The sequence below is a fragment of the Cyprinodon variegatus genome, unplaced genomic scaffold, assembly GCF_000732505.1.
Source record: "Cyprinodon variegatus isolate N-32 unplaced genomic scaffold, C_variegatus-1.0 Scaffold84, whole genome shotgun sequence".
NCBI classification, from domain to species: Eukaryota; Metazoa; Chordata; class Actinopteri; order Cyprinodontiformes; family Cyprinodontidae; genus Cyprinodon; species Cyprinodon variegatus.
Window position 1 is genome coordinate 1,600,108 of NW_015150537.1, and position 27,862 is coordinate 1,627,969.

Sequence of the window (27,862 nt, forward strand, 5' to 3'; positions counted from 1 at the left end):
CGAAAAACCTCCACTATAATGAGGCGGACCCTCCGCGGGGACGCGCAAACGGAGGGTTGGCGTTTAGGGGTTGGTTTGGGATTGAGTCCTTCTCTCTCACTCGGCTTCCTTTTGTGGTTGATCTTAGTCAGAGTGAGACCTCCTGTCAGATCTGCTTAGTGTCGGCGCTGCTCTCTGCTGCCCCCTTCTGGTAAAACTGAACATCTGAGGGAATTTCCACTGGGGAAGGAACTGCAATCTCTTAATTCTCGGTGTCACCTGGAGGATTCAGTTTTGCGTAGATTCGACTGGATTAAACATCTCGGTCCACTGTGACCAGCGATGGTTTCGTGGAGCTGAAACCAGTCTGTGAGAGTGAGTCTGCGGATTCTGCGTGTAGAGGAAATAATGACGGACATGCGTGAACTAAAGTGAAGCGGAACGAGCCCCAACTGTCACACTTCAAACTGACTTCCACCTGAGCGAGCTGACAAGGTAACACCATGTTTACTACACATTAACAACAGTGAGCAGACCAACCGGCTCTCTACTTTGTCAGAACCGCGCCTTGGACCGGACCGGACCGAACTGGTACAGCTCCGCTTGCTTTGTTGTGTTGCTTACTTCCTTATTAGCCAGGTAACTTTAACTGAGGACACAATGTGGTTCCTTTAATAAAACCCAGAAAATGATTATAACGCTCAACACAGCTCTAAAAACATTTTTTTTTAAAGCTGTGATATTTGACATTTAATCCGGCTCGTATTTTAAGAAAATTAAGTATTTATTCTAGCCTAAACTCTGGAGTCGTAGTATATGTGAAATCTGTCCTGTCCATGGTGACAAATGAATTTATTAGTGAGAAAATAAGAAAATAAAAAATGCTGCTATCATTATAACTGCCGAATCGATGAGCACCTTATTCTATTTATATTGGCGGTAGAAAACAATCTGCAGTCATTACGTATTAACTGGAATCATGAGGTTTTTATAAATTGGGGTGATTTTTAAACGGAGTCTCGTAGGAACCTGAGCGCGCTCCCGGTGGCAGCGGGCACAGGTAGCGTTAGCAACCGCGGCAGGACCTTGAGGGACTCGGTTAGGCTCGAACACCAGCACCGAGAGCTTATCCGGGATGCTGCTGCTTCTGTGTCCGTTTTTAAAATTTATTTACAAATCACCTCCGCGAAGCAACAGCAGTAGTCCCACGGGTGGGATGTTAGCTTTTAGCTCGGGAGCTAACTGACAAGGAAGCGCGTTCACAGTGCATATGATGCGGGGACGTGCGCTGTTCTACAGCATCAGGTGTCAGGAGAGTAAAAGATAAATAAAACAAATCAAACAATACTGTTGATTGGTAATTATGAAAGACTAGGGACACAGTGTAATTATGAAAGACCAGGGACAACAATGATTATTATTTACAATAATAATTATTGTTTTGAAAATACAAATATTAAGTTTATTATAATGTAAAAAAATATCTGATCATAGAGCGTTTATTACATCTAAGATAGGTAATTGACAACTTTGCTGCTAGAATAACTCAAATATATCGAAAAAACTAAAGTTTCTAACTGGTTTCTTTTTTTAAATGTATAGTAATTAGTTGTAGTGCATTTCTGCTGCAAACCAATGGCTTTAACAGCTGTGTCTGCATTTAATGTTGGGGAACCGCAACGCTCCATTCTTTGTCCCCTGATCTTCCTAGTGTATTTTCGTTTTCATTTAGACCCACTTTTGAGATGTATAGTATTGAATTTTATTCATCTGAAAATCCGGATGTACCAAGCAGACATTCTTTGTTCAATTTTCAGAGAAAGGCCATAACATGGATGGAGATGGACATCCTAAACAAAAGCAAAATGAATATTTTTAATTATCCTGGCGTTTTTTTATTTACCATTTGCACAAACATATCCCTGATTTTTCTGGTAATACATTTTTGCCTCTTCAGCTTTCTGACTTCCATTTCAGGTCTCGAAATCAAATTAATGTAATTAAATTGTTTTTATCGTCTTTATAGTAGATATTTATTCAGAGCTGACAAAATTGCATAAAACTTTGCACAGATATTTTCTTTTTGTGCAACTAGACTTTGTATGGATATCTATCAGTAAAGATTCTCATAATGTTGTTAAAAATATGCGTCTAGAATAAAATGTAGTTAAAACTGGAGTTGTTTTATATCAGCTGCTGTTACAGTCATTAATATCTGGAACATTTATGCTTAGGATTTAGTATTTTCAACCCTAACGGCAGTCAGTAATTACATGTAATAGGAAACACAAATCAGGGGAAGTTACAGATCAGATTTGTCCACAGACTTTTAAAAACATTATTGGTATTTTTTAACTTCACAATATTGGAGGATTTCTTTGATCAAAATCTTATCTTCAATGTTGATCAAGTTTTCATTTGTTTTTTTGTTTTTTCCAACTGTTAGTGTAACTGGAGCGCTTTGTGTGTTCTCTGCAGACACGATGGCTGCTGACGACCACTATCTTCATGCTACCAGCCAGGTGAGCTCACCTGTGTTCTGCTATACGATCCAGCTGGATGTTAAACAGCTGCCAGAAGCTTCTTGAACACAGAAACGATTAATTTAGATTTCTGGAAATACCCATTTCAAATTAAACCCTAAAAGCAGAGAGGTTTTAGAAGGGCCCAAACCACACTAAACAAATAACTATCCATCGGATTAATTTTGGTTTGTAATTCATCCATTCCTGAGTTGTTGTACTGCAGGACATTGTGTTTGTGATTACTCTAAGCTGAAATCAGGTGTGTTCTCCATGGTGGAAGGACTTATAAGGTGATGGGAGAAAGAATGAGAGTTTTGCAGAGTATGAGGAATGTTTCCTCCAGGAGTGGATAGAAACCTCAGGTAGAGAAGCTGGAGTGAGTGATGGAGCATCAGAAGGAACCAACTGTGTCATCACAGCTGGTGTCTGCTTAGAGGTTAAAATGTAGACAGAGACCTAATGGATTGACTTTATATCCCTTCTTATTTGAAGCCACAGCTGGAGTAAGGCAGAAAATGGATTGGAGCAGACTCTATTGTTTTGTCTTCAAATGTCTGACAGGAATTGAATATAATGTTCTGCTATAAGCTCCTGGTGTTCCATTAGAACCCAGAGAGGTTCTGTCCTGCTGAAACACGAATGATGTTCCACAGCTTTTTGTCCGTTGCAGATTTTCGACACCATGTTGAACGACCCATCCTGGGAGCTCCCGCACTTTGCAGCAATGCCTCATACCCCATCCCTGCAGTCAGGTGAGTACTTTCACCTTCCTCACCTTCATGGATCTATTTGTGTTTGTTCTCCAGAGCTGCTCGGCGTGGCCACGGCCACCTACGAACCATCAGGTAGTTCAAGCAACAGATTCTGATTATTTTCTTGCCTCGGGAAGACAGATAATTCTGTTGGTCCGAGGACAGGTTGGCTAGCAGAACCTTTTCTTTTGGTCTACCTTGGCGCTAACACCGCTACTCTTCTGTTAATTTGAGGTTTNGCTAGCAGAACCTTTTCTTTTGGTCTACCTTGGCGCTAACACCGCTACTCTTCTGTTAATTTGAGGTTTGGCTTCACTGTTTCCTGTTTGGATCCGCCCATCCACATGAAACTGCTCTGATGTTTGGGTTTTTGGTTGAACCTCACTCCCTGCTTGATATTCCCTCTTTCACAGAGTAGAACTTGTACAGGTTCTGGCTAAAGGCTGAGGAAGGGTGGTGAGGTCTTATGGTTCTGGTCATGATGGTTCTGGTTTAGCAGAGACTCTTAGGCTGAGCCCATAAAGACATTTGAAGTTTAATCACTTTAATAATAATCAGGTGTAGATTATAACCTAGAGGGTTCTAGTCCTGGTTCTAGTGTGGTAGAACATGTTTTCCTCTGAGCTCTGACAGTTACTGGTCTCACTAATGCTTCGTTGTTTTCTATGCAAACTAAGCTGCTTCCAATAGGGCCCATCCATGGAGCCCCAATGGTCCCAGATCTTTATCTTTTGGTCATTTAAGCTAATTTTTATCCAGAAAATGATTAAAATATTAATGTTTCTAAAGTAATAAGAAGTTCGCAGAGTTTACATTTATTTATCTATCTTGTTTTTTTAACATAATATATTAAATTTTATTGAGAATGTGGATTTATTATTGATTGATTGATTGACTGACTATATTGATCTCACAGTGGAGAAATGTACTCGTTACATCAGCTCAATAGTCAAAAAAAGAAAGAATTTAATATGTTTAAAGTGTTTTCTTTATTTTCATCTTAACTCAATTTATTTATCTGGACTTTTAATTGCACAATTTTCATTTCTTTTTTCAAAACTTTTCGGTTCTTTTATATACTAATAATTTTATAGTATATGCTAGTATTCACAGAATTCCAAGTATTATATTTTTTAAGTATTTTTTTTCTATTTATCTTGGTTAAATAAAAAGTTAAATTTTTAATATTGGTATGTAACGTTTTTTTAATACCTTAAATAGTATTTATAATTGAATGTATGTTGTGGTTCTTTGTGCACGACAAATTGATAAAGCTTTTGATGTCTATTTTAGATATTTGTTTATCTACTTATAAGAGTATTTTAAAACTCTTAGTTTTCTTGAAATTTTTGTTTTTTTTTAGTGTAAGTTTAATGTACATTTAGATGTAAAATACAGGCAATAGAACAAACCAAATGAATGTGCAGCCTACTACCACTCGTAAAGCTGTTAGCCAATCACAGACAGGCAGCGCAAGGCTGTGTTTACATCCAAGCTGTTGGCAGATATGAAGGACAGAATACAGCATACATAAATCCAGGCCTCTAGGAGCATTTGATCAAACCCTGATCCGATCATTTATAACCCTTCTCCTCTTTCCTCTATTAGCTTTTTAAGCTCAGCTTGTAAAACAGGTAAATTTGGGGGTTCCCTGCAAACTTGAAGCATCAAATCAGATTTGCTTTAGAAGAAATTCTCTATATTTTTTTCTTGACTGAGGGTAAACCAACAAATCATAGAAATAAAGATTACTTATCATAATTTTCAGTTTGCGGTATGCTTGAAAGGTGTAGAATGGCCTGATTTGACTTGGTTACTTCAGACAACAGCAGCTCTTGTTAGTACCACGAAGGAATGAATGAAATGTCTGTTCAGCTGATGGTTGGCTGTTAAAACACAAAAAAGCCAGCAATGGTCAAATGCATGAAGTAGGGATTGAAATCGATGTTTCTGCTTCACAGCTGCAGGGCAGGAAAGACTTACAGAGAGTTTCTGTTTGGATAAACGAAATAACAGGGGAAATGAATGAAAGCAAAGTGAAAGGGTAGTTTCGTGACGCGCCGTCTCTGTTCTCGCTTCCTCTTTCCCGTGGCTGTGAAGTAAAGAAGAAGCAGCAGACCTAATCTAAAGCTCTTGGTCTTAAAACTTCTTTCTACTGTGTGCAGACGGGTCGTGGGAACATTTCCGAGGTTTTGGGATCAAATCTATGAAGTTTCTGCTCGGAGCACACAGAAGTCTCACAGAAACAGACTTCTCCCCATTTTCCTGTCTTTCCTCACTGTGGTGCTGATGTACTCACACACACCTTCTTCTTACCTGCAGCTGAAGCCCCTACCTTATAAGTCTTTGTTGAGCATTTGTTTAATGCAGCTCATGAAGCTTTTCTTTGGAAAGAATTGTTGCTGAAAGACGGTCACTGCAGATTTGCTTATGTGTTGTAGCCTTGTTAGATTGATGGAGGGATGGCAGATGGACTCTGTTTACATATGTGACATCAGTGACTGGAATCCCGCAGTAATTTGACCACATATGGACTTTATGGTCCACAAAAAAATTTCACTTCAGCAGAAGAATCAGCAAAGCATGTCATTTTTAACAGTTAGAAATAGCAGCTGGGTAGTTAACACAAGGATATTTTAATATCCCTACTGTTTTCTCTTTCTTGTTACCATATTAGTTATGGTTTCTCACTGGGTTTTAAGGGTTTTTTTTCTATCATGAAATAAACATATCGTTTTAGAGATGACATCATGTTTATAGTTTATCTGAGCTAATGGAGATCCGTGCGGTTATTTTACTAAACTACTCTCTTCAGGAATAACCCCATGTATGCAAAATGAGTCCTATTTCCATTATGAATCAGCTAAAACGGGATGGGACTGACTCTGGTTCAGAGGGGAACAAAAAAGCCAAGGTGAAACTGGTTCCTTGTTGAGTTTTCTGTTCAATGTTGACACAACAGCTCATCCCGTGAGTATAGGGGCTTTTTTCTGCTTTCTAGTTGCCACATCGTGGCTGTTCTTCTCCAAAACTCACAAGTTGTATCCTCTATGCCCTTTAATACAGACTCATTGTTATAGCTCTGCTTCTGATGGGATGTTGGAGGGTTCAGATTCAGGATAAAGAATTTACTGATAAGAAGAACTGTTTGGATGGGACTGTTTCATCTATATGTTGACAAAGCAGAAAACAAAGAGAAATAAAAAAAAAAATAGTAACATTTCAGGTCTGAAACTGAGAGAAAAATCTGACTCAGAACATGTTTTTGTTTCTTTTAGTGGACGCACCGTACTTGCAGATCTTGGAGCAGCCAAAGCAGGTGAAAACCCACCCAGTCATGCAGCCCTCTCATTTCACAGCCGTCATCCTTCAATCACAAACAGAAGACCTTAGAGAGAGAAAGGAAGTCGTCTGTTTGTGGTTCTTTTTTTTTTTTGTTTTTTGTTTTTTTGTTTGTTTGAGGAGGATTATTCTGCAGACACATCTTATGCTAGACTCAAATTTTAATGAATCCACCTTCTTTTAAAGATATTTAATTTGATCATGCTATTTATAATCTGTGCTTATTCTGTCAATGTAAAGAGGTTCAGGTTAAGAAAGATGGGGAGACATCATCAGTGACTTTCTAGATGGAACCGTCTGAAACTAGGGTTAGACTGTCTGAAGTCCATCAGTTAAAGCATCACTGAAGCCATCAGAAAGGAGGAATGATTATCAGGACCACGGTTAGCTAAGCTAGTAGACTTCTGGGACAGTATCCTCTGAGGGTGGAGACGAAGGACCATGATGGACTCAAATATGTTTGGAGGAAACCAGAAACAGCAGATCAGAACAAACACTCTACACCTATTATGAAGCACAGTGGTGGCGGGATGATGATTTGGGCCAGTATAAATATACATTGAGTAAACAACTTAATATAAACTAAATATTCCAGAAACAAATTTGACTCTATCTCTTTAGCAGATGACCCAAACAGGGTCATAGCAGCTCCATGATCCTAATGTTCTCCATTTGCGCTATAATATTTGTTATTTAGGAGGTCATGTAACAATGTTGACATGAAACTTTCCATTCAGTGTTGTTCTCTTCACTGTGTGGGTTTCTCTGTTTTGCAGCGCGGCTTCAGGTTCAGGTACGGCTGTGAAGGTCCGTCTCACGGCGGTCTACCAGGAGCCTCTAGTGAGAAGAACAGGAAGACATACCCGAGCGTGAAGGTATCCCTAACGTCTGTCTGCTTTCTGTGTTTGAACTGGGTGAGCTTTGAATGGAGGACGGTGCAGACGGAGCCAATCTGGCTGCACCGAGCCTCACATGCAGCTAGAAGCTGTGAGCATGAGAGGAAACACTTCCTGAAAACACTGAGCTGACTTTATCTCTGCTCAGCGCCTCTGTGGTGTAAAGGTGTCGACAATGAGGTCTGCTCTCAGCGCAAAGTTTCGTATTCACAGATCACCAAAAATGATCCAACATAAAATATGAATAATAGAAAATCAAGCACTTCTTTACATTTTAAAGCAACTTCTTTACGTACTTTCACTTTTTGCATAAATGTTACCCTGACATTAACATGAAGAAGGCCAACAGCATGTTACCGTATTGGGAATTTTGTTAGCATACGGTTCTGTATGAAACTTATTGCAGTCTGCCAACATCAAATATAAGCATATATATGATGAAATATTGTCTTTGCCACTGTGGAGTATTCCTATTATGAAAGTGTTTCTTCCAAACCAGAAGGAAGATGTTTGATCTATTGTGGCACTTCTGTCTGAAGGCTCTACTTTTGGAAGTCTTAACAAAGTCAGAGGGATCTCACGGCCATGAGATCAGCTATAAAAGAACAGTTGCTTCCCTGTGCATGCTAGCTGCTAAATTAGATCATTTGTCTCAACTTAGGACAGAAATTATCATGCTCTGCCACACATCACTAGAGAAACCAGGGGTGTTGTTTACTGGTGTGAAGGTAGTACTTCCTGGAGGGGGAGGGTAATGACAGCTCTACGTAGACCTGTCTTGTTTTCCAGGACAGGGAGGAGCAGAATTCATCAGGATTACTCAGACATTTTTAACTCCTTTCATGAAATAGACCCTTTAAAGTGAGGGAAACCTAATATAGGTGAAGCTAAACATTCTGATAACAGTTTCCAACATTAAGCTTGAAAGTTAAACTGCTGAACGAGAACACTGCTATTAGCTGTTAGCGAACATGCAAAAGTGTGCTCAGCACTCTTCATCATTATAACTGAATGGCCTAAGGGAGTTTAGTGAGATGTTTTTGTTCTCATGGCGCCTATATGCTCTGCATGCTCTGTTTCTATGGTCGTAGTGAAGTATAACGGAACAGGAAACGTCCAGCAACTGGAGCTTCCTCCAGACATGATGAAGAGACATGCGGACCCAGACCCAGGTCTAAAAAATCCTTCTGTCCTGCATGTTTTTCTTGCAATGTTCCAGTCAAGTTCTTAAACACGGAGATACAGAGGACTGGATAACAGAGTGGAAAGGTTCAGTGTGCAGTTTTCATTGCACCAATTCTGTCTTGAGACATTTTTTTTTTAAGTGTGAACGGTTAATTTAAAACCAATCAACGGGTCGCCTCCTCCAATATGGCCGCTCATCATGGCACCAGTTGGCCATCTGAATCAAAAGAGCTTCAGTTTGGATTGTGATGGAACCAGGCTTCTGCAAATCCTTCATGTTTGAGTTTATTTTCCTCTTGAACAGAGCAGGTTAAATGGGTTTATTGTGTTTTTAAATTAGCCTGGAGTGGGCGTGCTCACCTTATCCAGACAGCCAGTACCAGCCGGGCTTTCTGTACGGATGAACTGAGGGATTGAACTTGGTTTTGTATGATGAAGAACTGAAATAACACCTTTAGGTGGCGCTATGCAGGGCTAAACATGTAATCTGTAAGGTTTTAACTCAAAACCGTCCATCTCTCCTCTGTTAGATCTTTGATGCCTTCTGGACCAAAATATTTCTGTTTTCTGCTGATGTTTGGACTCTGAAACTCCCACGTTTGGAGGAAATCCCCAGATTCCTGTTGCTGCCTCTTTTTGTTTTTTTTTCCCTTTACTGTAAAAATCCAAACGTTGTGTGATTAATGGGATCTACATGCCCCAACACACACTCCGCTCACCTGCCCGAACATCTGCTAATCAACACGGAACAGGCTCTGATCCAATGCAGGTCAGCTATTTTAAGGGAGGAAGTTCCTGGATCATCTGTCTCGTTTTTCCGGGCCGGGATTTGGCTGAGGACTTGTCGGGATGATTCTCAGGTCTGTTTCCAGGGACCTGTTTTTCAGGAACACTTGACCCTGTGGGGTGGTGTCAGGTCATGTTCTGCTCCTGTGTTTTCTGTTTTATCAAGAATGTGACAATGAAGTCACAGAACCAAAGCAGGAAGCGGTGTTCCTCTGCAGGCTGGTGCTGCTGAGGCGTGTTTGCATGCCAAGGCTGTGGAGCGGGAAAACCCCTGTGCCCCGTGGGACAGCAGTGCCGATGGTTCTTACTCGTCCCTTTTGTTTTCTCTTAGTTACGTCTTCTCCTTATCAGCCCAGATTTTCAGCTTCTGCACTAAGTTTCCTTGACTTTTGGATTTTTAACTCATCTTGATCTTTTTCATTTCTTGTTTTCTGGGAATAATCTGGAGAAAAAAAACATCATCTGCTGCTTCCTTGTATCAATGAGAACCCTGATCAGTTTTTAATTAATGCATACAAGTTAAAGCATCTGGCAAACTTCATCCAAATAGTATCACTAAGCAGGTTCAGGATCAAAGCTGTCATCTTGTGGAGACGAGTTGGTCTCAAAGAACCATCTGAGCCTTAAGGAACCTGAGTTTTCTCAGTTCTGACTTGGTTGGGGAGCTATGCTGCTGAACGGAAGCAATGTTCCATGTCTTCCTGCAGTGCACCCTCTAGAACTAACAGAGGGTGTACTTACTTTTTACCTTTATTCACTAATCCATCCATCCATTTTCCATCACACCTATCCCAAGCGGGGTCGTGAGGGGTGCTGGTGCCTATATCCAGCTGACTAAGAGTGATTAACAAATGTCTGAGAAAATGGATCTCAGGCAATGTCGCAGTCGCTGTAACACATACCTCTACAGGAGCCCTTTCCTGCCCACAGCCAGAACCAGCTACTCTTCATTCAGCAACATTTAATTATTATTAGATTACTTTTAAATTGCTTTTTGCTGCCGTCTGAATCTGAACCAGTGTTTATGCTTCCATGATGACTTATGTCATCAGTTCACCTGAAGAACCTTCCAGAATGTTTCTCCTACTTTTCATCCTTACACCTTTTTTTTTTTAGTGTAGTCCAAAAAGACTGATCCCTCTGGAAGGTCAGAATCCTTTTCGGGCTCGCTGTCTGTCTGTCGCCCTCGGCAACCTCTGATCCGAACAGAGCTGGCCCGGACCTGTCCGACAAGGAGCCTGTTCTAAAACCGCACACGCCTCTGCAGCTTTCATGTCTGTTGGGAATTTCCTCCTCATGACACCCACCGCTAATTACAAGGAAGCAGCGCTGCGTCACAGACAGGAAAGGTGCAGAGTTTCAACTTTGAGGTGAGAGCGCGGTGTCAGTGCCGGCACCCACTCAGGCCAGAAGCACTGACACAGTTAACCCCTCGCTCGTGCTGCAGCGGCTCGTCACACCAACAGATCATGGGCTTCAGCCAGGCCGGAAAACGGAAAACGTCCACATCTGAGTCCAACCTGCATCTACTTCACTCAGAGCTTCCATTCAAAGCTATCGGATCCCGACCAACTACTTAAACACCAAAGAAGAGCAGAAATGCTGTTTGATTCTCAGCCATCATTCTTGTAGGAGCTGCCCGTTCTTTTCTTTTGTGTGTGTGTGTGTGTGTGTGTGTGTGTGTGTGTGCTCCGGTGTATCAGTAGAATAAAAGCACAAAAGATCAGAATGCTGTTCAGCCTCCAAGAACACCAACAACATGGCATTCTATTTAAAATGCTTCATGATGTCATGGAAAACCAGTTTCACAAGCTATTTTCAGCTGAGTGAAAAATCCCAGGCTGCTTCAGAGCCCAACATGGCTCTGGCTCAGCACCTTTAAAGGTTTTATCTACAGATATTTCAGCAGCGTTCTGTGCATTATGGGACTTTAATCTTGGAACCCCAAATTCACAGATGGAGTCCCACAGGGACCTGTTCCTGGTTCGGTTGGCTTCTCTCTGATTTGGTTCCAGTTCAGACAAACATCTATCCAGCAATCAGAAGTAGGCTTTGAAGGTCCAATCCAACGGTTCTGATGGTAACATTGTCCTACTGAAGGACCCTTGCTGCTCCAGTTAGTGCTGATCTTAACCTGCAAACTCATTTTTAAAATGTCTTAAAGTTTTTCACAATCTGCACCAGTTGTTGATTTTTATGATCAGCGTCTGCATCATAGGAACCAGACCACATCTGACATGTTGTCCTCGCCCTTCCTCTGCCTCCTGGTCCGTTTACGGTTGTTTTATTAGGTTTTGAAAGCTTTGAACTGAATTGCAGCTGGATTTCTGATTGCAGGCCAGGAGTCCAGGTGAGCAGAAGCTGCTGGATGTGTCAGAGGAGCAGATTGAAGCTCCTCAGGTTTCATTAATTATTAGTAGCACAAACATTTGTAAGGAAAGGATTAAGGAAGCAGGTTCTAAAAAGATGTAAAGATGGTGACATAATTTGGTAGAAGTTATTCAATACAGTACAAAACAAGCTGCAGAAGAGAAAGCTCATTAAAGATGTTATGTTAGCATCATTAAGAATTAAGCTGCTTTGTGGAATGAAACCAAAACAAAACCTAAACCAGAGTCAAAACTCAGGTCTGCTGATGTCAGATAGAACCAGATGCTCCTGACATGGCCACTCCCACCTCATCTAATGCACAGAATGTCTAAGCAGGTGGTTGTCGTCACATTTTGGATAAAACTGGTGATCCTGCAGGTTCTGCTCAGGAAACTGGCCCTTATAATCCTAATAGTAAACGTGTTACGTGGAAGTACAGTCTGTGCATTATTACCATTACTGGGAGGAGGATTTAGCAGGATTTTAGATATTTATCTTTGTCCTGCAAGGTAGATTTTTCATGAGCTGTGGTTTTAGTGAAGCTCAGACAGAAACAAAGGGAATGTGCATCATTTTTACATGTTTTTCTAGACTTGTGTAGCCATGCTTGGATCTAAGAGAGAGTTTCTAAAACCTTGTGTAGAGCAGGTCGGGGACTGAGAGCTTCTCTGTGGGTCATTAGTTCTTCAGCTTCCTGTTTAACAGTTTCAGGTCAGTCTGGGTCTTTTTTTTGACTAATTCAGGCGCGTCATTTCCCTTTCAGTCTCATAGTGTTTAAAACTACTCCGTATTGAATCTAGCAAAGTGAAACTAATGTTTTTGGCTCTAAATTGAAGGAGCGCTGTCCACCTCAGTTGGCTGAGTGGGATCATCCTTTTATTGAAGTCAGTCTATCACCAGAACCTTGTGTTGATGACTGGATTGCTTTAATTGCTCTGTAGAACACCCCACAGCTCTGTGTCCAACGGTCCCTGAACATCTCTGTGACGGCCTGATGTTTTGGATGATGAAGTACAGATAAAAGGATCTTTAGATTCCAACACTGCCCCCTACAGGCTACACTTCCAGCACAACATGGAAGGAACATCATTTGGAGGTGGAACAGGATGAGTCAAAACCTCTGATCTGCTTCCATGCAGGACTAAACCATGGGTTTTAATCCTTTTCTGATCTGCAGCAGCTCCTCTTTACATTAGAAATCTTAGAGCCTCCAACATTAATCATTGCTGTTAGTTTTAATGTCAACGTTCTTTATCTTGGTTTTTGTTCATTTGTTCTGTTCCTTCAACCCGATGAAACCATTGCAGATGTTTTAATGACTTTCTTCCTTTGAATCAACCCCTGGAGAGAAAGAGAGCTCAAAGGGCATCAGGTTAGATTCCAGCTTCTGTTTCGACCTGTAGCAGCTGTCAGGTAGCGCTGACTTACCATGTGAACAAGCCAGGAAACCCTCAAACTGCAGCTCTCGCTCTGATTCTAGGAACCACACTCGTCTGATTCTTCGCTTTGAGTGGCCAACAGAACCAGGAAGAGGAAGTGGGCTCGGCTTTATTTATTGCAGCAGTTGCAATGTTCCTGCAGGCATATGTCTGCAGCGGCACGGCTGCTGACACACAGAGAGCAGAATCAGGAAGAGTTTCTCATGTGGTAACAGTTGCACACAGAGATAACGAAAATTAACATCTGAGAAATCCCTGAAAGATAAAACAAAAGGAACCTATCAGCATTTGTCTTTTTTTAGGGCCTTTGGTGGTAGATTGCCTGTGTGCTGGAAGAAAAAAATGATTTACTTGGTGTAGATCCCCAGTCATGCATGCCAATTCAGTCAAAAGTGTTTATCCAGTTCCTCATTCCGTGATGTTTTTTTTTATTATCCTGGATTGGTAATTCCAGGTTCATGGAAAGGACTCGCGAATAAAACCGTTAAAGCCAGAGGAATCACTGGTCCACCTCCCAGTGAGATATCCCAGCCGTCTTCAGTCAAACCTACCCACCTTCTTACTGACGCAAGCATTTCCAACGGTTAGAATGCAAAGAATGGGAACTGTGATAGATCCTTGGGGATCAGCAGACTGGAGCATCTTTCTGTAAACACAATGCAGACCCTCTTCCCTGTGAACCAAACACTATCTCTAGAGTTCTTTCAAGAAAGCACTACAGATATTTCTCTTTGATTTAATTTATCACAGTGTGTAGAAATATTAACTGATAGTGGTTGTGATGAAATCCCATAAATATTTATATTAACTATAAATATTATATTATATATATAGTACTGGAAATGATCATGTTTGGCATTTCTTTAAAATCTCATGACCTATTATTCTAATCTGCTTTAGAGTTAGCATAAAATATACTCAAAATTCACATTTTAAACTGGTATTGTTCTCATTATTTGTAGATCCAAGAGAAATATGAAGTGTTTAGAAATAACGTCCAATAAAACTACTGTTGGTTTTTTAAAAACTTTACCTTTATTCCTTCCATGTAGCTAACGCTGCTATCCTGCCTTGAGCCATTCTCCCACATGACAACTGATGCGGTTGCAAGTAGATGAAGGTTAAAAAAAAAGAAAGTTAAACAATATATTTTATGGTGAAAATAACAGTGATCGCTTGGGAAAGGTGTTCTTTTTTTACCCAAATTAAAATAAGATACAAATATATCTTTCAAGCACATTATTTTCCCTTAAAATAGGGAGTTAAACTGTTGAATCAAATTAGATTTCTGTTTCATGAGGGACAGAGAGTCCAAAACCTGGCCAAGGGACAAAGCTCATATTGCAAAATCCATCCATCCATCCATCCATCCATCCATCCATCCATCCATCCATCCATCCATCCATCCATCCATCCATCCATCCATCCATCCATTCCATCCATTTTCAGTAACACTTATACCTAGGGGGGTAGCGAGGGGTGCTGGTGCCTAAACTCCATCTGTCCACGGCAAGTTACGGAGAGTAGCCAATATAAAACCATATTTAATATAATGAAAATAGTAATTATATCTGGGCTCCCTAAGGGGAGCTGCTGCTTCTTGTCATAAAAGGGGGTCACCTTTGGTGGCTGATTTAATCAGAATGGCCTCTAAATGTGTGTCCTACCGGGAAGAGATCCCGAAGGTAGACATCTGAACTCTGTAGATTGAATGCATATCGCATCGTGACTAAGAAAACCTCAGATTCTCTAAAAGGAACCAGAAAGAGTCACTGGGAGCTCTGGGATCTCTAGACTGTAGTCCTGGACCTGCAAGGGTTGATGGATAATATTTGGAAACCATGAAGTTGGAATATTAATTAACTCAGATTTTCCTCTTCATTTTCTCAATGTCTCTTTGATCCTCTCTAAGCTTCAGCATCTAGATGACTCAGATCTTTACCCGTGTGGGCAGAAAGGAAAGTCCATCTGACTGAGATGGTTGGCATGTAAATTTAAGAAGAAAAACTCTTTATGATTGCAGATTATAGACCTGGTTTAATGGGATTATTGCTCTGACTTCTTTTGAACACAGCCATCACTGCTCAGTCTGAAACTTTGCTCTGATCGTCTATCTGAATCACAAAACATCTGCTAATCTTTTTTCAAACTGTAAGAAAGGTGGACTGTTTTCAGCTCATCTTGCTTCACATCTGGGCGGCCTAAATTCATTACCTCAGATATCACTTATGTCAATGGAGGTAAGAAGTTTCAGTGAGTCATCTGTACCAGGAGAAAGTTTCTCTGAACCACCACAGATAGACTAAAAAAGTCCAAAGGTCTGAGTCTGTGTGACTCATCTGTGAAGCTCAGAAACCTCATTCTGTCTGATTTCACCACTCATCATCGAATATTTGCAGCCAGCAGCTTCTTCTTTCCACAGCGTCCTCCTCGTTTTTCTTCTTCTCTGTTTTCCCTGAGGGCCCAGCCTGCGTTAACGCTGGCGTTCTGCTCTGTGTATTTCAGATCTGTCACTACCAGGGTCAAGCCCGGGTCGTGGTCCAGTTGGTGACGGCGCAGACCCAGCTGCCTCAGCTCCACGCACACAGTCTGGTGGGGAAGCAATGCGATAAAGGCATCTGCATCGCCGACCTGCAGTCCAAAGACTCCATCATCAGGTCTTAACCCTATATATTTCTTAGGGGTGATGGTGTCACTACCCGATCCTTCCAGGAAGCACGATCCCTACCATCAGCTCGTTTGCGCATGCGCAATAGATGCATCTGGGCCCTTGATTTATTTTGTAAAAAAGACCTAAATTCCGTTTTTCCCTCCCCAAAAATAGTAACCGTACTAAACTATAATGTGTTATTTGTTAATTATGTATGAACTGGGAAAATAAATGCCTTAAAGTCCTTTCTGTTTTATCAGTCATCTGTGCCCGATCTGCACCGGAAATGGGATCCTATGCTACTTCCGGAAGCTAACTTCTTTGGCTTTGGATTTAAACATAAATCTCGTCTTTTTGAGTTTTATGTTTTCCTTTTGTGTTACCATTAGGGTATATTGCACTTAATCTAAAGAAAGAAACAACTAAAATGCAGATAAACATGGTTTAATCATATTTAGCTGGACTACACTAAGCATGCCTGACGATGACATCAGACAAGCTGTTTTAAAAGAGAAAATGTAAAAAGCATCAAAATTGTCTCAGAAAAATCCTAAAACATTTTTTAAAGGTGTGTATTGGCATTCTTTAGTAAGTGGATTATTTTAGTACCATAATTAAATGAATTATGGAAACTGCGCAGAGCTGATGGTACGAATCGGGCTTCCTGGATGAATCGAATAGTGATAGGTGGGCTTGGAGTAACTCCGCCCACTTCACACATTCTGTTTTCTCAGTCAGACTTTAAATTGCTGATATTGAATAATCAGTTTAAAATTAACTTGATTGTTAACATCTTCCATAAAACATCTCAGCCTTTATTCTGACATCATTCAGATTAGACTCAGATGATGTCACAGCTTTGTAAGCCTCTGATGAGTCCATAACTCATGAGTTCCTTGGAGGATCACACCTACTGCTTCCTTGTTTGACATCATGGAACCATCTAAATAAATCAGCCCAAATTTTAGGAAGAGGAAGATGGACCTCCTCCAAGTATCATCAGTTCATCCTTCGGTCTGACTTCCTGATGGCTGAAAATTCCACCTTCATCTGTTCCAGTAGAACCATGATGGAATATTCAGCCATCAGCTGAACACCTTTTAAAGATGCTGATGAGGCATGGAGAGAGTCCTTATCTGAGGTGAAACATGTCCAGAATAAACATGGACTGAAGGACCACTCAGAAATGAAGAAGCTGCTATCCCAACATCAGCATAAAAAGACTATATTAAGATTATATTTTGCGAAGGAACTCAGAGATTAAGAGCTACCCACTAGTACTGTAATCTGTGTTCTGATGATGGTAAAACCAAAAATGTTTGGATCTAATGGTCGTCTTTCAATTTGTAAAAAACCCCTAACATCCTCCCAGCTGTAAAGTAGAGAGGTGGCAACCTCATGCTGTGGGGTTGTTTTCCTGCAGATTGCATCATGAGGGAACATAATTTTGTCAAATCATTTAAGCAAAATGTGAAGACTTCCGACAGGAAGCTGAAGCTTCGACTCAGACGTGTTTTCTAGAAGGACGTTCCTTAGCCTACGTTTACAGATGTAATGTCTGCAGTATGAGTAAAATAAACTTAGAAATATTAGAAATATTAGACAAAGAAATTAGCACATTTACTGATGGAACTAAATCTGAGATAAGCTCAACGATTTTCTTTAATTTTTTTTTTTTTCTTAAGCCTTTTAAAATGTTTTTTTTTTTTTTTCTGTGTTAACATTTTCTGCTGCAAGAAGTGAAGCAAGAAGAAGGCATCAGTTAGTGAGAGAAACAGGCTGGGTTTGGATCTGGTCTTCCTCAATAGGACAAATTCTTACTCTGCTTACTGCTTACTTTGCAGTTTTCCCAACCTGGGGATTCTCCACGTGACCAAGAAGAACGTGGCGAAGACTCTGGAGGAGCGGATGATCGAAGCCTTCAGGATGGGTTACAACTGCGGGGTCTCCATCCACCCGGAGATTGACGCCCAGCAGGGAGAGGTCAGAGTCCCACGGGACCTTACAGGTCAGTGATTCTGATATATATAGTCTGAACGGACCCATCAGAACAATTCAGGGGTGTTTAATCTCTAATGTAAATATAGGACTAAAATGTGCTGCTAATCCAGTTTCCTCCTGGGATCCAGATCTTTTTATGATCACAGTAGTCCGGTTCTCCAAGTTTCTTTTTTTACCAATTATGAATCCTGTACCCGACCGTTTTCAAACATATGGAGCATTTTCAGTACTAAAAACCTACCTTTAGATTAAATGGCAAACTTCATTTTTAATTGAAAAAAACTTCCATCAATTATCTAACTTATTTTACTGTCAGTTGATGTTTTTATTGATTTTTATAATGAAAGTAAAACATTCTTGTCTGAAGATTTTATCATTCATCTGTGCAGTCATTGTTGGTATTTGTTTATAAACTTTTTTTTTTTTCTTTTATGAAAAGCCTCTGTATGGGTTCTGAGGATGCGTTGGCTCTACTCTCTCTATCCTGGTTCTTTTGTCAGCTTTCTTTGTTTTGTGTGTTCAGAGCACCAGCGTAGCGTAATCAGCAGCGCAGCAGCCAACCAGGCCAAGGAGATGGACCTCAGCGTGGTCCGCCTCATGTTCACCGCGTTCCTCCCTGACAGCGACGGCGGTTTCTCTAGACGACTGGAGCCGGTGGTGTCCGAGCCCATCTATGACAGCAGTGAGTCCAAACGTCCACGTGCAAAAACATTTTAAGTGGCCTGAATTACAGATTCCTGTTTTTTTTTTTTTTGAAGATGTAGCTCCTAAACCAGAACACAATTCACATTCTGCAGTCCTCTGTACAGAATAAAATAGATAGTATGTTGTTATTTTTGTACCATACATATTCTAATAAAAGGTCATGCTTATTAACTGGGGAAAAGTTATTTAACCTGTCTTTAGTAAACTTCACCGTTGTTGTATCAGTGCTATGAAACCTGACTGAACTTCAAACGTGTCATCACAGAGGAAACACTTAGAAACGGTTTGGATAACAACCGTCAGGGTGATTTTCACACCTGAGGTGTTCAGTCAGTTTAAAATGATCTCTGCGTGTTATGTGGTTGTGTTGATGTAAACATGGGTCTGGAACAAATCAACCTGTCTCAGCGAAAAGCTGTTTCCCCCTTTCTACTGTTGGGTGTGCATTGTATGGTGGGATGTCGTAGACCAAAGAAAGACATTAAAATTGATTGCTTGTCTTCTTGAAGCATGGATCTCCTTGCATCTTTCAGAACCATCAGGTCTGCTCCTTAGATCATCTTACCTGGAATCTTAGAACCCAAAAGGAAGCTGGTTGAAGCTGGTCTCTGCTTGTTTCCCGCTTCCTCTTGTTAAGTTAATATACAGCTGCTTGTTAGGTTCTCTTTGAATTTCTCCATTCAATCTGATGCTTTTTAGCTTTTCATTATGGAAACTAGAGGCGAGTTCATGTGTGGATGATGAAATCGGCTCTGCTGTCCTTAGCAAGGTTCACTGTTTCTCTTCTTTAGCGCCTCCTGCTCTCATTTCCTTCCCTATGATCAGGTTTCAGAACTCTGCAGCATTTCTCTGAGCTCCAAGCTTCCTAACCAAAACAGGGCTCAGACTGTCAGAATCACCAGTTCTCCTAAATCTTAACTCCACCGTTGTTGTCATTAATCGAGGTGTCCTATTGGGGGTCAGTCTTTCTCGGCTGGGAATCTGGGTTTGAAAATGAGCAGTTCTTCAGACCAGAATCTTGGAGTTTTCCTCCAATTTAAATTAGTATCTGAAAAAGATTCTCGGGTGACAAAAGAGATCTGGCGAGTTTGGATCTGCCTTTCCTGGTCTGGGAGTCATTGTTATCAGAGGGACCATCTTCCTCTCGATGTGGAGAAGCAGCAGCATCAATCCAGGCTTTCACTGCTTTTATCATTGCTGCCTTTATCTAGAGCATAGATGGAGCCGGAAACCCAGAGCTTCACCTTTTGTTTCAGCTGCCTTTCGTCCGGATCAACCCTTGCTTATTGCAGACGACGTATAGATGATCACAGCAGCTTGGTCGCCATGCTGGTGGACAGAAACGAGGACTTGGGTTCCCTTTTCTCTCCCTGAAGACCTTTTTAGTTTAAAATAAGGCTTCAACTAACAACTAGTTTTCTAATCGATTAAATTATCAAGTTTTTTTTTTTTTTTTTATTGATAATCGAATAGCAAAAGGTTCCTTTAAGAAGATTTTTTACAGAATTAAACCATATCAAACGAAAACTTTTCTATGTGAGGAGTTCTGGATAGAGCATATTTACAAAACAAAAATATATATATGTTTTAATTATGGTATAATTACTGCTCTATGTGGGTCGCTCTGTCACCTAAAGGCAAGTCTTAGAGTCTCTATTCTCCAGTTAACGATTAATCGATTACTAAATTAGCTGACAATTATTGAAATAAACCATTAATCCGAATAATTTTTTCAGCCCTAATATAATTAAAAAGGGGAAAAAAATTTTTTTTTTTTTCATTCAATATGTATTTAAAGAGTGTCCTTCTTTCCTCAGAGGCTCCCAACGCCTCAAACCTGAAGATTGTAAGGATGGACCGGACCGCTGGCTGTGTGACAGGAGGAGAGGAGGTCTACCTGCTCTGTGACAAAGTCCAAAAAGGTGAGCACGGTGGTTCTGATCAGTGGATTAACATTTATTTAGGAATAAATGCCCTGAAGTCCAAACCTGCAGGCAGTTATTGAGGAGTGAGCAGCTGGAGGCTTTTCCTGGTTGGTTTTTACAGGTTTGTTGTGTTGGAGGAAGTCCAACTTCTGGGGTTTTCCCCTCTTATATGCAAATCCCAGATAGGGAAGAGGCTCCAGCTCTATGAGGCTCTTTTTCCTGCTTCAAACTTTGCTTTAGTTTGGCTCTTATTAATGTTCAGGACTCAGCTCATTCATGGTGTGTGTGTGTGTGTGTGTGTTTGTAGATGATATCCAGGTACGGTTCTATGAGGAAGATGAGTCGGGGCTGATCTGGGAGGCTCTGGGAGATTTCTCCCCCACTGATGTCCACAGACAGGTCAGTGTTATCAGTAACAGCGGCGGCTATCTCAACAACAGGCAAAGTCCAAACGGCAGGAACCGTTTCAGGACTGTGCTTCCTGCTCTGGTGTGAACCTGAGGCTGTAAACCTGCTGCAGGATCAGAGGGTCAGCAGATGACATCAGCCTCACCTGCTGCCCGTCTCACTGAACATCTGTGGTTCTGCAGCGGCTTAGCTTTTAGATCCGATTAGACCCGAACAACGCTTCAGCATTTCCCACAATGCTTTGTGAAGAAAATTTGACCTTAGGTTACGATGGTACTTTGAGTTCTTTTTTAACTTCATATCACTTTGATATTTTTTTATTTTTTTTGCCATAATGTTGCCATGACAACAGTTTGCGATCGTCTTCAAGACCCCAAAGTATCGAGACCAGAACCTCCAGAAGCCGACATCTGTGTTTGTCCAGTTAAAGAGGAAGTCTGACAACGAGACCAGCGAGCCCAAACCCTTCACCTACCATCCTCAGATTATAGGTTTGTCACCTGACTCTGCCCCCAGACCTGATTAGATTTGTTCTAGTTCTGTTCTAGGAGGCCCTCTGGATCCGGTTCAGATAGTAAAAGACTAATTTTGTGTTTTCAGATAAAGAGGAGGTGCAGAGGAAGAGACAGAAGACGTTGCCCAACTTTCAGGACTTCAGTGGACATGGAGGAGGAGGAGGACTGTACCGAGGAGGTCCTGCGACAGGAGGAGGACCAGGCTCGGCAGGAGGAGGAGGTGAAGTCTAAGTATTTAACATAAAACATGTTGGAATATATTCATTTGGGATTTTAGTTGAGAAAGTGTTTGTTGTGTTCTGCAGGATACTATCAGGGTTACACCTCCTACAACTATGGAGGAGGGGGAGGAGGTGGAGGATTCTCCACAGCTTACTCAACTGGACTTGGAGGAGGAGGCGGCATGAAGCACGGTGAGAAACACTGAAGATATATTGGTTGTCCACTTTTAAGGATTCAAGCTGTTTATCTACAACTCCAGTGTTTCATGGATCTAGAAATAATAAAGCTGATCTGGGTTCCCTGGGTTCTAAGATATTTAAATCCATCCTGAAAAAACAAACGACAGAACCAAACATGTTCAACACTCGTTATTCACTGAGCTGTGAGACCCAGGAACCCAGTGTCCATTATGGTCAAACATCTCTATTACGATCTCACCTGTCCCATAAATCTTGTTCCTTAACCAGATGCAGCTTAACTAACCCAGGTCAATATGTAGAAAAAGAAGGAGTTCTCCCTCAACATGTCCAGAAAGACAGTCAGGTTCAGGAATATGACCTTTAAACTTTAACCTGCTAACTGAGACCTGTAGAGTCTCAGGTGGAGCTTGTGGATTTCTAATCATCTCTCTGAGCTTCACGCTCTGATCTCTGACTGAATCTGCTGAGACGTCCACTACTGGAAGATGTGCAGCTGTGCGACACGTTCTCTCAGGAACAATCGTCTCTCTGCTAAATGATTGACTTCACATGGATTGGAAATGACCTCTGACCTTTCCCAGGTAGCCTGGGGGGCAACAGTTTCTGCTCTAAGGTCATTGCTGATGCTGTTCCATCCTGGCGTTGAGTGAACAAACACCTGGATGCTCAACGATCTGGTCAGCAGGTCCTGACGGTCACCGAAGTTCAGGAACCCTCTTAGGATCTGCTATTCCTAGCTAATGGATGGAGCACAGAACCTGGAAAGACTAGAGCTTTAATCACAAAGCAGATGACTGGAGTCCGGATTTTAACTGTTATTTTAATGTCACTACAGCTCAGTTCAATTTTTTTGTTTAGTTTATGAAATAAGTTTTTTTTTATATATAGAAATATAAAAAAATCTAAAAGAAGGAACCTGGAGATCCTGAGTGTGTTCTTATGGTTCATCAGTGTTCATCAGCTGCGTGGCGGCACAAAGCAGATCAGGGGTAACTGGCTCAGACTGGTTTTTGTTTTAAAGCTTTGCAGGGTGGCGGTGTGGACGACAGCGATGACGACAGCGACCCAGACGATGACCCGACAGCCGGGGCTGTGCTGCTCGGCCCTGTCCAGTCAGAGGGCCCCGAGGACGGGGATAGGAGTAAGGATGGAGCGGTCAGCTTGAAGCCTGGAGCAGGTTTGTTTTTTACATGCAGACGACACCATGATGAGAGATATCATCACTTCTGTTTCTGGTAACATTTCAACATCTTTGCTGCAGAAGATCTACTGATGGAGGCGACCCACAGGCAGCTCGACGCTCTCTTCCGGTACTCTGTCACAGGCGATTCAGCATACCTGCTGGCTCCACAGCGCCCCCTGATGACGGCACAGGATGAGGATGGCGACACGTCAGTACAGACACATACAGACACAGACGTTTGACCGTGACTGTTGCTCAATAATGCTCTGCTCTCTTGACAGGGGGCTGCATCTAGCAGTTCTCCACAGCCAGCAGGAGGCGCTGATGAGCCTGACGCAGGTAGTGTCCGCTCTCACTGGAGAGGAGGTGCTCAACATGAGGAACCACCTGCACCAGGTAATGGGGTTCTCCAGGAATCAGAGGTACCTGTAACCTGGATCCACTCTAATGGTCTGTTACCTTTACCAGACTCCCCTGCACCTGGCAGTTATCACCCAGCAGAAGAAGGCGGCAGAAGCGCTGCTGCTGGCTGGCGCTGACCCGACTTTGACGGATCGTCATGGCAACACAGTTCTTCACCTGGCAGCGCAGCAGGAAGGATGTGGGATGGTGGAGCTTTTACTGCAACACAAAGAGCTAAGAAAGCTGATGGAGTCCAGCAACACAGCAGGTTATTACACAAACACACATAATCGTCTTGCTATATGTAGTGAGGACCATGTGGTAACTCCCACTCATTCTAGTTATTATCAACCCTTTGTTTCCCCTAACCCTTACAATAAACCTAACATTACCAGTGCATACCAAACTTTAACCTTACCTCAGGTAACTTCTTTATCTTAATCGTAAACGTTAGAAAAAAAGAACCAGCAAAATGTCCTCACTTTGATGGTAAAATTGGATAAACTGTCCTTACCCTGATGAAAACAGGAGCACACACACATCCTGCAGCTCACGCTCTCTGCCTCCACCTTCACAGGTCTGTGTGCCATACACCTGGCAGTTCTGGCAAATCGGCTGCAGGCTCTCAGAGAGCTGCTAGTAGGCGGAGCCAATGTCAACGCCCAGGAGCGTAGTTATGGGCGGACCGCCCTCCACCTCGCCACAGAGACTGACAATGTGTCGCTGGCCGGATGCCTGCTGCTGGAGGTACGCAGCGATCAGTCAGAGAGGAGATGGACACCTGCAGCCATCTCTGTCAATCGCTACTAAGGCTGACATTTTTGTTCTTCTGTTGCCAGGGAAACGCCAAGGTGGACTGCTGTACCTTCAACGGCTCCACCCCTCTCCACATTGCTGCAGGGCGCGGCTCCGTCAAGCTGACAGCTCTCCTCATGGCTGCAGGTAGGGGTCGCCAGAATCAGGTGTTCATGCTTATTTTTCAGACCTGAACGTTGGTCCAGCTAAGAGTGAAGCACATGAAGAACCAGGACTATTTCTCCCCCCGATGGTGGGCGGCTTCCTGTGTTAACATGATCATCTGTTATTCCTATTTTCTTAGTCAGGCCAACACAGACTGGGTCAGAAATGAGGCATATGCAATAAGATGTCAGTAGTAAAAGAAACAGCAAAAATGTTTTTTAGAAATGAAGATATAAAAAGTGAGTCGTGCTTCTGTGGTCAGCCGACCTGTCGCAGAACTCTTTAGAACCTCCTCTGGCTGCAGGTCCAGGTGTTCTGGAGTTTTTGAACATATACAGACTTTGTTTCTTTATTCTATTCATTTCAAACTCCTTAGGTTTGATGGAAAACATCTGAGAACACCAGTTTTCTGATCGTGCCACAGATTCTCAGATTAACATCTGGACTTTGACTAGGCCATTCAAACCCATTATTCTGCTCGGGTCTAACCCGTCCTTTATATCTCTAGCATGATGTTCAGGATAGTTCTCCTGCTGGAAGATTAACTTTCACTTAAGTCTCCTCATAGATTTTCCCACAGCATGATGCTGTCACCACCATGCTTTACTTTGATCTCTGTTTACCTGTTTCTTCATGGTTTGTTTTAAACTTCAGAAATTATTCAGTGAAGGTCAGATTGAAGTTGTCTGGATATCTTTCTAGTTTCGCTTACGTTTCCTGCCTTTTGTTTTAGGTGCTGACCCTCAGAGGGAGAACTTTGAGCCACTCTTCTTCTCCGAGGAGGAGGAGGAATGTGAAGAAGACAGGGAGGATGACGATGATGAAGGCTACGTACCCGGAACAACTCCAGTCAACATGGCCACCTCGTCTGAGGTACATCTACACCAACACGTGTGTGAAATCAGAACTGAACCAGAACCCTGACTGTGTGTGTGTGTGATCAGGTGCTGGACCTTCTCAACGGTAAAGAGTACGAATCAAAGAGCCAGCGAGCCTTTGTCCCTCCCCAGGGTGATCTGTCCAGCCTGGACGTGGAGGTGAAGCGTGCCGTCTGCGGAGCCCTGGAAACTGAAGGATGCTGGGAGAACCTGGCTCACAGCCTTGGCCTCGGCATCCTGAATACCGCCTTCAGGATGAGTCCTTTTCCGGCCAAAACCCTGCTGGACAGCTACGAGGTAACGCAGACCAGTTACCATGGTTATAAGCCAGCACATTGAGTCCTCGTCTCCATGTTCGGTCCTGTCCAAAGTGGTGAGGAGGGCTTTTAAAGGGCTCCTCCTAGGTTCTCCAGGCTCCCTGAGGTCTTCCAGAGGTGGTTTATGGGTTCTGGCTGCGGCTCAGGTTCCTACCTGAACATGACAGCAGTTTCTGCAAAGACCTGAAAAAAGAGCTGGGGGATCCCCCGTCATTCACTCTCATTACAGCATGAACAAATAACTGGTTCACTTTTCTTGTGTTTGTGTATTTTAAGTCTGATATTTCTGGACTTTTTGGAGTCTGATGCTGAAGCTGTGAATAGTCACTGCTGCCACCCTCTGGTTTAGGGGGAAACTGTTTGCACTGCCATATAATGTTAAAGAATCCTTTAAAAATCACCTGTATCCAGATAACCATCGGGATCACAATTTTTTATCAAATAGCCAAATTTGATGGATTGTTCCTTGTCATGAGAAGCACCTCTGACAAAACTGTCCTGCTAACAGACAAACAAACAGCTTCTGGGTGGAGGTCATGACCTTTGAATTAATTTAAGGTTCTTCTTTGAGCCATTTTTTTTATGATGGGAAAGGAAAGGCAGCAGAGAGGATGGCCTGGTGTAACACAGATTCCCTTTTCTTCACCTCCTTAGAAAATTAATAGAAAAGTGGGAAAAAGTTATTTTCCTTATGAGAGTCGGGTTCTGCCAGTATCTTTGTCACATGGTTTGGTCCTTTTTCCTGGTTGGCCTAATAAAGTAAATGTGACAACACTCACCGATACCAGAACCAGGCAGGGCAGGATTTTTAATTTCTGGATTTAAATCAACCTGTTAGTTTTGGGCTGAGTTTTAGGTGACCTCAGCTATTAACCCAGTCTGTTTCAATCAGCTGGTTCTGATCTCTTGTGTTTATTCCACAGGTTTCAGGGGGAACCATCTCTGATCTGCTGGCTGCTCTCAGGTCCGCGGGGGAGTGCAGGGCACTCCGCATCCTGGAGGAGGCGCTTTGTCAGAACCAGGAGCATGGCGATGATCTGGCAGCTGAAGCTCTGTGCCCTCAGGTTCAGAACCTGAAGCTGGAAGCTCGGATTGACAGCGGGGTCTGTGACAGCGGGGTGGAGCTCTCCACAGCGTAGCCGTGTGATTGGTCCAGATTTCACCTCCTCATCATGACTCATCAAGGCTTAAAGTTTCTTAATATTTGAGCAGAACTGTTGATCCGATTGGACCGCCAACCTCTGATTTTTTACTGACAGGAAGAGAACCGGTGCTGCAGCTTCACTTCCAGTTTCTAAACAGCTCCCTGAAGCTCAAACATGAAGAGCAAGATGCACTAGTTCCTGATGAAGCTGAGGCATAATGGTGCTAGAGGTTCTGATCCGATACAAACAGGTCTGAATATTGGACATCTGTGGGCCCGGGAGTGGTTCTGCTCTGGATGAACAAAATATCAGTAGGAGAAAAATCACAACCTGTTCAGGACCTACTCAGACCCAAATATCAGAACTTTAACTGCTAATGGTTCACGGCAGATGATTGGGTCAGAACCATGCGATCAGCAGGAAGCAGCAGAACCTGTGGAAAACATCTGGACTCTCAGCCTCCAGGGAAGTCGATTCATTCAGATTAGGTCATAGTTGTCAGCAGAACATTTTGGACTCAGTTTTTCAAGCAGCCGCTGATGAACCCGGCAAGAGTGGATCTTAGCCGAACCGGGCTGGAACCAGCACCAGGCATTAGGTGGACTAAAGGCTGGACTGGTTACCGGTCCATCACAGGACAATTCAAACATTTATGTTGGACGTGGAAGCAGTTGTTAAAGGGCCTTGGTTCCTGACCCCAGAATGTTCTGCTGTAACGAGCTGAATGATCTCCGCTGTGTTGCTGTAATTCCAGATGTTTACAGGATTGGTACCCAGCAGCCTCCCTCCTTTTCCACCAGTACCTGAACCTTCTGCTCTCTGCAGGTTTAAATTTCTCTCATGAACTGAAATTTATGAGCTTGATGAGAAGATTGGTGCCTTCCAGGACAAACAAAGCCACAGAGGATTATGGGAACTGTAGTCCAGGCGCTGTTAGGCAACCATGTTTCACATATTTATGTCCTTCCTGCTCTGTACAGTTCATCTTTAACTGGTTGTTCATTTTTTTTAATAAAGTCATTTTTATATTTTGAGACTCATGTTTATTTTTTAGCCCTTACTCTAACAGAGTAAGAG

General features: G+C 42.3%; 1 protein-coding gene across 4 annotated transcripts; it reads left to right on the plus strand.

The window, feature by feature from the left end:
- The first annotated feature begins 186 nt into the window (after positions 1-186).
- nfkb1 (nuclear factor of kappa light polypeptide gene enhancer in B-cells 1) lies at positions 187-27,800 on the plus strand. 4 transcript variants are annotated; one of them, XM_015373284.1, is made up of 22 exons: positions 187-474; positions 2,426-2,501; positions 3,175-3,256; positions 6,535-6,575; positions 7,375-7,473; positions 15,780-15,931; positions 17,769-17,932; positions 18,449-18,607; positions 20,448-20,552; positions 20,863-20,954; positions 21,316-21,454; positions 21,564-21,698; positions 21,784-21,891; positions 22,922-23,077; positions 23,162-23,291; positions 23,365-23,479; positions 23,552-23,753; positions 24,063-24,232; positions 24,325-24,427; positions 25,179-25,318; positions 25,390-25,620; positions 26,564-27,800. In XM_015373284.1, the coding sequence occupies exons 2-22, from the start codon at positions 2,463-2,465 to the stop codon at positions 26,777-26,779; spliced, it is 2,778 nt and encodes a 925-aa protein (XP_015228770.1). In that variant the 5' UTR covers positions 187-474; positions 2,426-2,462; the 3' UTR covers positions 26,780-27,800. The 4 variants fall into 4 exon arrangements, with proteins under 4 accessions (XP_015228770.1, XP_015228772.1, XP_015228769.1 ...); XM_015373286.1 differs by having other exon boundaries at positions 2,458-2,501; positions 23,165-23,291; XM_015373283.1 differs by having other exon boundaries at positions 188-474; positions 2,458-2,501.
- Positions 27,801-27,862: the final 62 nt, after the last annotated feature.

What these genes read in the sequence shown, in the direction of transcription:
- nfkb1 (XM_015373284.1), top strand. Translation starts at nt 2,463, where the DNA reads ATGGCTGCTGACGACCACTATCTTCATGCTACCAGCCAG. An exon ending in CTACCATCCTCAGATTATAG is followed by an intron (nt 21,455 to 21,563) that starts GTTTGTCACCTG and finishes TTGTGTTTTCAG; the next exon opens with ATAAAGAGGAGGTGCAGAGG. An exon ending in AGCTCTCCTCATGGCTGCAG is followed by an intron (nt 24,428 to 25,178) that starts GTAGGGGTCGCC and finishes CTTTTGTTTTAG; the next exon opens with GTGCTGACCCTCAGAGGGAG.